Here is a 13,236-nt window from a genome sequence, read left to right on the forward strand (position 1 = left end):
AACAATACAAACAAAAACAGCACAGAAAAATGTAGTCTTTCACTTGATTTACATGGTATCTTCACAGTGGGACTCAAAACATTACATAGCCATTTTCAATATTTCCCTATTAGTAACTACAGTATAGAACCCTTCTGCACTAGGAACTGGAAGACTAGGTCAAGGGAAAGCAGAGTAAGTAGAGGGAGAATGAAGAGGCAGAACCACCACAAACCACTTTTCTCGGAGAAAATGCTTGTGCTACTCTATGTCTGCCTTAAAAGGATGCTACTGAGTATTCATTAATTTAAAAGGGGCCCCCACCTCTCAAAGAAATAATAGATGCATGGCTATTCATGACTGTAGGGAAAAGAAAGAGAGATCAGACTGTTGCTGTGTCTATGTAGAAAAGGAAGACATAATAAACTCCATTTTGACCTGTACCCTGAACAATTGCTTTGCCCTGCGATGCTGTTAATCTGTAACTTTGCCCCAATCCTGTGCTCGCAGAAACATGTGTTGCATGGAATCAAGGTTTAAGGGATCTACGGCTGTGCAGGATGTGCCTTGTTAATAAAATGTTTACAGGCAGTATGCTTGATAAAAGTCATCACCATTCTCCATTCTTGAGTAACCAGGGGCACAATGCACTGCGGAAAGCTGCAGGGACCTCCACCCAGGAAAGCTGGGTATTGTCTAAGGTTTCTCCCTATGTGATAGCCTGAGATGTGGCCTCATGAGATGGGAAAGATTTGACCGTCCCCCAGCCCGACACCCGTGAAGGGTCTGTGCGAGGAGGATTAGTAAAAGAGGAAGGCCCCTTGCAGTTGAGATAAGAGGAAGGCCTCTGTCTCCCGCCTGCCCCTGGGAATGCAATGTCTTGGTATAAAACCCGACTGTACATTTGTTCAGTTCTGAAATAGGAGAAAAACTGCCCTGTGGCAGGAGGCGAGACATGTTGGCAGCAATGCTGCTCTATTACTCTTTACCCCACTGAGATGTTTGGGTGGAGAGAAGCATAAATCTGGCCTACGTGCACATCCGGGCATAGCACCTTCCCTTGAACTTATTTGTGACACAGATTCCTTTGCTCACATGTTTTCTTGCTGACCTTCTCCCCTCTATCACCCTGCTCTCCTACTACATTCCTCTTGCTGAGATAGTAAAACAGTAATCAATAAATACTGAGGGAACTCAGAGACCGGTGCCGGTGCAGGTCCTCCGTATGCTGAGCACCGGTCTCCTGGGCCCACTGTTCTTTCTCTGTACTTTGTCTCTGTGTCTATTTCTTTTCTCAGTCTCTCATCCTACCTGATGAGAAATACCCACCAGTGTGGAGGGGCTGGCCCCCTTCAATGATGGGCAGGTAATCATTTGAGTCTCATTACAAAGAGCTCTCTGGTCTCAGTCTGGCTTTCTGAACATTCTGGTTCTCCCTTGATTATGAACACTAACCCAAGAAAACTAAACAAAGATAATTTGGAATAGATTTAAACTTCTTGGAGAAACTTAATTCTAATCATTCATTTCAACTGGTTTGACAAGATTTAAAAAAAAAAATCATGAACCATAATGTTTCAAAGTCTTCTTCCAAAGTGGTCCTACCAGCAGCCAGGAGTGAACGCTTATCTATAAAGTATTCCTGGTCAGAGTCTCAAATGGCAGACAAACCTGAACTTTCTTTGCAGGTTCTATTTTTTTTCTTAAAAATTCATGTGATTTGCAAGTCCAGACCATAATATATTCATATGTTTTAATTTCATCTTTATGTCATGAAATCTTTTAAGAGCACAAAAATCCCAAACCAAGAAGATACTGCCTTATCTATCCTGTAACTTCCCCCAAACACACACACACACACACACACACACACACACACACACACACATCATATCCCTGCAATATTCCTAGAAGTACTATATGCCCCAAAATTAGGAAGCTCAGGTAAAAAAGTAAGTTATCTACTGGTATCTACTTTTATAGTAAGTTATTTTTTATAAGTTATAAACTCATCTGAAAATGGATAAAAGCCAATGCTCAAGACACAGAAGTGTGCACATTATATGAGAGGATTCAAGATGCTCTGCCAATCTTTCCATTAAAAAAACACATTTAAAAGCAATCAGTAGGTCGGGCATGGTGGCTCACTCCTGTAATTCCAGCACTTTGGGAGGCCGAGGTGGGCTGATCACCTGAGGTCGGGAGTTTGAGACCAGCCTGGCCAACATGGAGAAACCCCATCTCTACTAAAAATACAAAATTAGTAGGCCGTGGTGGCATGTGCCTGTAATCCCAGCTACTTGGGAGGCTGAGGCAGAATAATCACTTGAACTTGGAAGGCAGAGGTTGCGATGAGCTGAGATCGTGCCATTGCACTCCAGCCTGGGCAACAAGAGCAAAACGCCATCTAAAAAAAAAAAAAAAAAAAAAAAAAAAAAAAAAAAAAAAAAAAAAAAGCAATCAGTATTTTTCATGTATTTGCTCCCACAACAAAGGTTAAATATTATCTCCCCAATCTATGAAGTGGTTTTGAGCAACTCAGTAGTTGGTGTTATTATATACTGAAGTGGCAAAGACAAGAAAAGCAGATTTCGCACAAGGTAAAAATCAAGAATTCTGTTTTAGCCATGCTAAATTTGTGATGCTAAGCCCATTTTTAAGTGGACAAGTTCAGCAAGGCAGGTTTTGAGTCACTGCCATACAAGACATGAGGATATAAAGCCATAGGACTCGAGGATATCCCATGAATGGACAAAACAGCTGGAGAAAAGAAGGCACTAGAGCAAAAAAAGGAAGAGGAAGAGCAACCAGCAGAGGATACTGACAAGGAGGGGTCCTGTGATGTAGGGAAGGAGAATATGATATCACAGAAGTCAAGGCAAGAAAGTTTTTCAAGAGAGAGGCAGCGGCCAGATAAGTAAAATATTGATGAGAGATTGAGTTTGATGTGCACTGAGATGTGACTATGGGATTTAACTGCTTGGAAGTCACTGTGATCAGTTACCGACAAGCACTGTTTCAGCAAATGTTGGGGATGGAAACCTGACTGGAGGTTGAGAGACAATGAAAGATGAAGAAGTGAAGACAGAAAATACACACAATTCTTTCATGTTTTGCTGTAAAGGAGAGAGCATAAAAATGAGACGACGGTTAGGAATGCCAATGGGAATGATAAAGAGAGGATATTAGTGATGGAGGAAGAGTGATGGGGGTATTATAGCGATAGGCAATAAAGTCCCTAAGAAGTCAAGAGGGGAAACGGATCCAAAGCACAAAAGGAGATTTTGGCTTATACAGGAGTGAGGGTTTGTCCTCTTTTGCAACAGAAGGGAAAATAGCGTGTGTGTGAACAAATACAAAGGGGTTGGAAGATCTGTGGATAGAAAAATGAGGAAATTCATGTTCCAACTATCTCAGCTGCTTATCTTTTGTCATCAAATATGAGGTGAGGTTATCAGCAGAAGGGAAGTGGGTTACAGATTTGAGAAAACAGGAGAATAAAGCAGTAATTTTGAAAAGTGAGAAAGCAAATTTACTAGGGATAGGTAGCAGATTGCTATACATTGTTGAGTTGCTTTTCCAGGTCTGTGGTTTCTAATGCAAAGTAAGATTAATTAACGTAGGCGTGTATTTTTCTTATCAATATTTAGCTGTGGAGACTCAGGCAGGAAGTAGATGAGTAGTTTGGTTTACCCAGAGTTGGGGTTTTGCCAAGGAGGAAGAGACAGGGACTGATGATAACAAATGACCACGAATAATAAGGGAAACAAGTACATAAGTGGTAATGATGACAGTGAAAAAGTGATAGGGTCAACAAAAACGTCTCGATTAAGGTTGAAGTAATGGTAGAGAATAAGTATGATAGAAACAGGATCAGAGAGTGGGATGCTTATAGTCAAGATACTAAAGGTGGTATAACTGCTTTCTCTGATGTTTTGTTCTGGGCCATCTTATCTGATGTGTTCTATTTTCTCTCTCAATCTCATGTGTCACATGGCATTAACATCTATTCTATGCTGACAACTCCCAAGTCTCCCTCTGTAACTGGACCTCAGTAAGTGGCAGAGCTTAGGCTCTGACAGACAAACCTGGGGCTAACTCCAGTTCTGCCATTTATTGAGCAGTCTGACCTTGGGTAAGCCCTTTAGCTACTGTGAGCATCAGTTTCTGCCTCTGAAAACTGTGGTTTAACCTAGTAACCTTTTCATTCAGGTTTAAGATAACAATGGATGTCAGCACAGACACTTCTACATAGCAATCCCTCAAAAAAAAAAAAAAAAAAAAAGGTAATATTACTATATCCAAGTGCCTAGGAGCCAACTACATATGAGGATCCTGCAGCTGCCTCAACCATAGCATGTCCAAAATCAAACTTCGCCTCCACTACACACTTGCTCCTCTTCCTGCATACCCTCCCATCTAAGTTAATGAGATCACTACTTCTCCACTTGAGCTACAACAGAGCTATCTCTGAATCACTCTTTTTATTTATCCTCACCATCCAAACTGTCACCAGACGCTGGTATTATACATTAAGTCTAAGAAACCACAGATTTGAAGATTCACCAATATTTTATGTATCACTAAGAATGAAAAACTGTCAATTACAATTGTTAAGATACAATCAGATTCCAGAGATGTTATAATTTGAAAAAAAAACATGTACATCTCAGAATAGTCAAAACATGACAAATCTACCTCCAAACATTCTTGTCCCCTCTCATCTATCCTTTCCTTTGCATCTTCACCCCAATGAATTTAAGGTTCTCATTCTTTTATCTTTGATCTACTGCAATGACCATCTCCCAAGCTTCCAAATGTTCATTTCAGTACACCTTTCACAATGATGCCAGAGCTACCTTCCTAAAATATGAATAAGCAGCTTTCACTCCTCTCCTACAAAACAGTAATGATTTTTTTCCTGCTCATAGTTCGAGGTATAGCCTTCAAAGAACATAATCTAATTCTTAAACAGCCATTTCCCTTGATCTACCATTTCAATATTTGACACAATGCACACTTCAACCTCATAGGTCTACTTACGTTCACCAATAAGAATATGAACATTGGGGGCTCCCTGTTTATGGGGCTCCCTATTTATGGAGCTCCCATTTCTCAGCCTGATGTATCCTCCTGGTCTCTCCATCTTCCTGACAGTAATAATAATAAAAAAAAAATCCTTCCCTCCTTTTAAGATGCAAATAAAATGCTACCTCCTCTGCAAGTCCTTCATTAATCTTTTTCAGAATTAACCAAGTCTTTGATAGGGCGCACTCTGTTCATTTACTTAATGTTCACCTCTTTCTGCATTGTGCTGTACTTAGGAACTGCTTACATCCTGTCTTCCTTATTAGATTTCAGGCTCACTGACAACAGGGTGAGTGTCCTTCTCATCTCTAACAACAACTGTAAGATTAATAAAAGAGAATTTTGATGTACTATAATGAAAGGCTGAGATAACAATCCTAAAAGTGGTTCAAGCAGCAAAAGGTCAACAGCCACTGTCAAACTGTAAAAAAGCAAAAGTTTAACCTCCCCATTTAATATGCCAAAATGATACGGAACCACCAACACAGGCCAACTGCTTGGCTCTGTCTGCTAAGAGTCATTAACAGTGTCACCCACAGGAAAATTTTCTGCACTGTTGGATACCTGGTATTATCACCACCTTTGTGTTGGGACGATTTTGGAAACAGGTGACTAATTCATTTCTTTGGAAATGAATGTTGGAATGAGTATTTATCAGATGATGATTTCTAGACAACGGAATCAATGAATTTATCTTAGGAGAATAGAAATTTCTAAAGAACTACTAAAACAAGTTACTTGTTATATATTTACACAAAGAATCTAGCACCCATCCTCTTCTACCCAGATCCTGCTCTGGGTAGAACAAAACACACACATAATTTTCTTTAATAAGATCTTCCCAAGACAAAAAAAAAAAAAAGATCATCATTTGTCACATTATTAGACTTTCTATCCAATTTACTCTCAAATGAGACCTGTGACAATAAAACAGTACTCATGAAATAAAAATGCAAGACAAAAAAATGGCAATGGTAAGTAACATACAATTCCAAACTCATCTGGAGTAAACATATTAAAGTGGTATCCTAGGGAGCAGTCCCCAATCTTTTTGGCACTAGGGACTGGTTTCGTGGAAGATAATTTTTCCACAGACTGGGGGGGTTCCACCTCAGAACATCAGGCATTAGAATCTCATAAGGAGCACACAATCTAGATCCCTTGCATGCACAGTTCACATTTGGGTTCATGCTCCTATGAAAATCTAATGCTGCCTTTGATCTGACAGGAGGCGGAGCTCAGGTGGTAATGCTATCTCACTCCCTGCTCACCTTCTGCTGTGCAGTCCTGGTTCCTGACAGGCCACTGACTGACCAGTACCGGACTGAGACTGGAGACTCCTGCCCTAGGGTATATCCCCCAGGTGTAAAGGATGGGCTCTTCTTACTGGAATGGGCCTGAGGGGGCAGTTCTTGGGGCAGATATATTAACCTCACAATCTGTTACTCTGACATTTCATTTCTTTTAAAGATGTTCCAGTCTTAAGAGAGTCCACTCTACCACCAAATCCCCTTTCTTAAAAAAGCAAGTATACTTGGGCAGAGACATGCCTAAGGCTGTTGTTCATTAATATCCATATCATCCTAGACTCACCCACTAGGAGTTATACATTGACTTCAAACAGCGTTTCTCAACTTTGACATTACCAACATTTTGGACTGAAGAAATTTTTGTTTTAGGTGGTTCCCTGCATATTATAGGATGTCTGGCTAGCAGCATCCCTGGGCTCTACCCACTAGATGCCAGTAGCAGCCCCTTGAAAACAATGAGAAATGTCTCCACACTCTGCCCCATGTCCCTGGGGGACAAAATCTACCTCCACCTAGTTGAGAACCACTAGTATGGGATATTCAAAGGAATCTTACTAATAAGCTAGTGGGGCTGTTAGTATCAAATCCATTTTCAGTTGTGGAAACTGAGACTCTAAGAAATAATGATACGGGTTATAAATGGTAGAGCTAGCATTTGTACTCAATGTGATTCAACTGCAAAATCATGTGTTCTTTCAACTAAGAAACAGTTCTTTCTTCCTTGGAGCAGGGTTAGTGAACAATAATCTGGGTGAAATAAATACAGGACGATGTGCCTGAAGGAAGTGAGATCCTGGACACTGATGGAGGTGATGGGAGTGAAGACGGTATTGATGAACTTTACCAACTGGTCTTGCAATTATATCTATTATAAAACCAACTCCCCTGCTCTTCTGGCATCCTCCCCTCACTAGAGACAAGAGCCAAATCTGCTTCTAGAAAGAATATTATTCTTTCTTGCACCTTGTCAAAACTTTATCGGTTTCTCTAGTGAAGACCTGGAAAGACTATGAAAAGGATTAGTCTTCAGTGTAAAAATGACTATGGTAGGGGCACCACCACTTCAATATTAGGAATTTGGAAACTTTCCAAAATAAAATTCCTGGATAGCTCTTGGTTACGTTTTAAGAAATCCCTGGCTCTGGGCCAGAATTTAGGTCCTATAACTTAAGGAAAAAAAAAAAAAAAAAAAAAACCCTGTGTGAAATAAGTCACTTAATGCCTATAGAACTGGTTCCCCATTCCTGTCTAGGTAAAAGGAGAGATGATACATCTCTTCTCTTCTACCTTCATCCCTACCATGCTTTAGGATAAACTGGAATTGTATTTGTCAAGTAAGTATGTCAGCTATCACATACCAACCCTGATAATTACTAGGATACATCTATGATTTTTAAATCAATTTATTATACACTATGTATAAAATGGAATATTGTTATACTTTTCTGAAAGTGACTGAATCCTTCAAACTTATTTTAAACTGGAAAAAAAAGAAAAATGTAGAACTTGCAGTCCATATGGCTTTTTTTCCACAGCAAATTACTTATGACAATTATGTACAAGGCTGGTTCTTAAATCCACTCCTGGGAACTGAGAGGCAATCAGGACTCAAACACGGGCTCCATGTACTGACGTGGATGACTTGCTGGTCAATCAACAGCTCCAAGTGAACAGTGATTAATGAATTTTGTCATCCTAGAGTGAGGACTCTAAGTTGCATAAGGCTTTGTCTCTAGCCCTATCTTTTCAATATTTTAAATAAACAATATGGGTGAGAAGCAGAGAGGCATCCCTGAAAGAAGGGATCCTTTTGATAGCATTCCTTATGGGAAACAGTCAGTCTATTAGAAGATACTCCAAGACACAGGAACTCCTGCATTATAAGGAAGCTGATTTCATTTCTGGTTATTTCAGCCAGAACACTTGCCCTTAATATTAAGTAGAAATCATAATTTTATGGAGCCACACAAGGCTTGAGTCCCTTCCAAATGAAAAATATTTTAATTATTTAAAGATTCTCTATCATATCCATTCATTCCAGCACTATTCCAGTCCACCTACATTCCAATCCCAATTTCATTCTCCCCCAAATGCTTTCAAAATACTCTGGTTTATTGTTTATCTTAAACAGTAGGACCCAAAAGTGGACTCATGGTCAAATGAGAAATAACTGAATATGATACATTAATGCTGAAAAGCATTAGTTGCTTTGCATTTCTCTTGAGAATCTCCTTCACCCTTTCATAAAACCAACTGTGGGCCACATTTGGCTTTCACTCATGGCAAAATGCATGCACGGCCAATAAAAAGTATTACACGCCATAATTTGGTTTCACAGCTTGAGTCCCAATTGAAAAGATAAACCCTGGAATTATCTAGAGGTAAACTGGTTTGTAACAGCCTGGTGGCACTATCAAAATGTCACTTAACAGATACCCTGGGATAGATCATTACTACATTTCTGCTTGCTGGCCCACTAGTCTAAGAAACAAAAAAAAAAAAACCAGGGAAGAATAGGCAAGAAAATATGTTATGCGTAAATCATCCCATGGGATGGTACCTAACTTCTTCAGGCCACATAGAGCTCTTACGTACAATATTGGCAAAGTAACTAAAAACATTATTGGGTAGAGAAAATTCACCTTTAAGACTGAAGTAGAGACAGAGGTCTAAATTTTCCAATTTTAAGTGCAAAGACAAAGCATTAACAGGTGAATACTTGGGCTCTCTCCTTCCTCTCCATCCCCACTGGCATCTATCTCTTCAGATTTAATGCCCTTCCCTCATCTCTCCCCCTTCATGGTATCCACTTTGTGATCCTCCAGGAATAATGGTCCCTAATTCTGTTGAATAATCAAAAGAGAAGATGCTGACTGTGAGATCTGCGGACATATGGTGACAGTGGCACAAGAACAATTATCTTTAAAAAAGAACTAGGCACGAAGGACCTTAGGACCATTCTTAGAAGTGGCCAGAGATGCTCTATGTCAGGGAAGCAGACGCGAACCTGAGGACACGCCATTTTTAGTATCTCACAGTATAATATGTGTAGGAGGGTGAGCAGCACAATCATACTGAATTTGCTTTCACTATAAAAAAGAAAAGAGACATGGAACCAGCTGAAAATTCTGGATGTACTGTGGCAATTTCCAGAACAAACAGGTCTCATTTGGTTGGGAATGCAAATCTTCATTTAGAAGTGCTCCAGCCTCACAAAGCAACTGGGAAGAACAATTACTGGAAAAGGCTGGTTTCTTCAGTTTGAGGGCTGGCCTCAATGGCTATAGTAAAAGCTAACAGTTATTAAATATTATGTGCCAGACTTTATGCTAAACTTTGCACATGCTTTGTTTAATCTTCTGAAAACTGAAAGGATGGGGAGTTGATGTTATTACCATATTTTTACTGTTACAGATAAAGAAACAGGCTCAAAAGAGTTAAATAACTTAAGCCGGGCGCAGTGGCTCACGCCTGTAATCCTAGCACTTTGGGAGGCCGAGGCGGACAGATCACCTGAGTTCGGGAGTTCAAGACCAGCCTGACCAACATGGAGAAACCTTGTCTCTACCAAAAATACAAAATTTGCCGGGCGTGGTGGCGCATGCCCGTAATCCCAGCTACTCAGGAGGCTGAGGCAGAATTGCTTGAACCCGGGAGGCGGAGGTTGTGGTGGGCCGAGATCGCGCCATTGCACTCCAGCCTGGGCAACAAGAGCGAAACTCCGTCTCAGAAAAAAAAAAAAAGAAAAGAAAAGAGTTAAGTAACTTGTAAAAGGTTGTATGACCGGTAAGTGGTAGATTAGATTAGAACCCGGCTAGCCTGAAAGTAGAACTCAGGCCCTCAGTCACATCACCTTTCTGCTTCCATGGTACCTGGGCGGGGCGGGGGTGGGGGGTGGGGGGGTGGGGGGAAGCCTGTTTAAAAATCCTTAATTAATTAATTACTTTTTTAAATTTTTTAATTTTTTTTTTTTTTGAGACAAAGTCTCACTCTTGTCGCCCAGGCTGGAGTGCAATGGCACGATCTCAGCTCACTGCAACCTCCGCCTCCCAGGTTCAAGCAATTCTGCCTCAGCCTCCTGAGTAGCTGGGATTACGGGCATGCGCCACCACGCCCGGCAAATTTTGTATTTTTGGTAGAGACAAGGTTTCTCCATGTTGGTCAGGCTGGTCTTGAACTCCCGAACTCAGGTGATCTGTCCGCCTCGGCCTCCCAAAGTGCTAGGATTACAGGCGTGAGCCACTGCGCCCGGCTTAAGTTATTTAACTCTTTTGAGCCTGTTTCTTTATCTGTAACAGTAAAAATATGGTAATAACATCAACTCCTCATCCTTTCCGTTTTCAGAAGATTAAACGAAGCATGTGCAAAGTTTAGTATAAAGTCTGGCACATAAGATTAAAACAAAAGTCTTAATCTTTTTATCTTTATTATCTGATTTTTATTTTAGAATAAAGTTAACCAATACAGGAAAAAAAAAAAAAAAACACTAAAAGTGCCTGCTGTCATGGATGAACTTAGGTGAGTGTTTTACGAAGTAATCTGAAGACAAATGGTAATAATGATAGAGGTTCAACTATGAAGACTCAAAGCCTTAGTATTCTGAAGACACAAATGAAAGTATAGAGGTTCAACCACAGACTCTAAGCTTTAGTATTCTTATTTTAAAAACGGAAAAACCAGCCCTATCTTAAAGCATTGGTGTGGAAAGTAAACAAAATAATATATGCATACAAAAGCACTCTGTAGTCTGCAAATCACTATATTCTACGAGGTATCACTCTCGTTAAATACAAAATGTATATAGGTTTGGTAAATCAAACAGAACACTGTCAATACAGTTGCAAAAGACAGCCTATAACTAATGGAAACTAGGTATAATGTGTACAAAATTACTTCCCAAGAATATTTTTATCAGCCTTTAAAGCCAGTGTTGGAGGAAATTAACTCAGAATTTAACACATATTTCCAGGAACTTTACGTCAGGAGCCAAATGTAGATTGTGGCAAATAGAAACATCGCTTCTTCCCTCCCCCTAGCCATGCGTGCAGGCACTAAGTATTAGCAAATGCCAGCTCAAACACCACCCTCGATGAGGCCATCCTTGATCTCCAAATTGATCAAGCCATCCCCAATACACGATCTCCCAGCACATTTGCTATTTCATTGGCATTTCATTCTGACTGCTATCAAAAATTATCAGTTGCTTCCAATGCTGACTTTCTTCTACTTTTTGAACCCAGTAAATTCACATAGAACTTCAAACACCCCAGGCAGATCGTACTGGCCGGCACTCAAATGCTTGCTCTAGAAGTTTGTATTTCTCAAATCTAAGTCTACGGCTGTAGTTTCAGTCTGCGCTGGGCGGTAAACACACATCCTGACACACCACAGACGTAAAAATAACTCAGGGTGGAAAAAAGTTGGTGGTTGTATCTTTCCCCTTCTTTATTTCTTTATTCGGTAAAGAAATGCTCTTTAAAACATCGAAAGTGAGGCACAAATGGAAATGAAAGAGGAGAGGAATGCATTAGAATATTCAAAGCTCCGTTTCTAATTCAGAACCACTTTCCCTACCTTGTTTCACAAACACATTAGGCACCTCTTGCATCACAAAGAGAGAGTATTCTATCTCCGGACTGACCCATTCTTGGAGTTAAAGGCCACACCTCTTATTCTAATACCCTCCAGGAGCACTTACTATTTACTTTTCAAATTAGGAATTCAGAGCAAAGGTCATCCTCAAGGCCAGGATAAAGGCAAAAGGTCTTGGAAATGGAAAAGACTCAATACACAGCACCGTAGGCCCCAGAAGATGAACACTAGTTACAGAGGACTAAGAAGCCCGAGGTGAGGCTCCCAGGAAATGTGTTTTAATGGGCTTCACTACACGCCACGCGAGGCTGCACAGGGAAGTTAAATATCCCTGCGATGAGTTTCTGATGGGGCCTCCTTCAAGGCCGGCGTCTATGCCAGTGTGAGGCCGCGGGCGGTGGCAGGGCCGTCTCGCCGCCCTCCCGGCAGACCACGGGCCGCTGTCACCCTCCTCCGAAAGGCGCCCAGATGAAACCATTAATCACGGTGCGATAACCCAGTCTCCCAGGACGCGGCCTCCCATCAAGAACGCTGGTTAGCGTTTTCTCCCATCCCGGCGCCTCACGCCCCTTCCCCGCCCCCGCACGAGACCGCCCTCGGCCCCGGCGAGCGACTTCATAGCCAACCCCGTTTTGTAGCTGTGCCCACAATCACCCATTACCTTCCCCAAGCAAATGTGGCACGTGATGGGCAGAGTGAGCGACAATGTAACATTCTGCACGGTCTGAGCCATGGCAGCGTTCAGAATCCCGCCAACATGGAAGTCCCGCCGACCTACCACTACTCCTCGCCAAGACTGGGCACGCGCGGGCCGGCTACGGCGGCCCGGTAGGGCCATAACCCGCTCGGGAGAGAAAACGAAAACGCGCTTTCGAAACGCGCGATCTCCAAGGCATTTTCCTTTCATTAAAAAAAAAAAAAAATTCACTGATTAGGGAGCTGCAAGCTTCCTGCGAATGTATAGGAAGGTAGTTTACTACAAGTATCGAGGATCTTGGAAAATCTAAAGGAAAGCGTAATAGTGGAGACAGAAGAGGAAGATACCGAAAGGCGATTTTTTAAATCCCCAAATTGTTTTCGGGGATTGGATGGGGTGAAGGATGGAGAGTTTTTCGCCTAATTATTAAACCCCACACATCGCCAACACAGCGCAATCAAAACATGAAGAGAAAAGACGTTATCTACACATTTCAATTTTTTTCAAAACAGCTTTCCGCCTCTGTCAGTTCTCTTTCCACTCAAATAATATAATGTGCTTCCAGAGGGC

At 41.3% G+C, this 13,236-nt stretch overlaps 1 protein-coding gene across 1 annotated transcript in view; it reads right to left on the reverse strand.

The window, feature by feature from the left end:
- Positions 1–12,785, reverse strand: part of OBI1 (ORC ubiquitin ligase 1) — a 43,897-nt gene extending 31,112 nt beyond the window's left edge. The window contains exon 1 of the mRNA XM_054446791.2: positions 12,631–12,785. Coding sequence (XP_054302766.1) covers positions 12,631–12,702 — 72 coding nt within the window. The 5' untranslated portion in view covers positions 12,703–12,785. The remainder of the gene's footprint in view (positions 1–12,630) is intronic.
- Positions 12,786–13,236: the final 451 nt, after the last annotated feature.

This window comes from Pongo pygmaeus, chromosome 14, assembly GCF_028885625.2.
Source record: "Pongo pygmaeus isolate AG05252 chromosome 14, NHGRI_mPonPyg2-v2.0_pri, whole genome shotgun sequence".
Classification (NCBI taxonomy): Eukaryota; Metazoa; Chordata; class Mammalia; order Primates; family Hominidae; genus Pongo; species Pongo pygmaeus.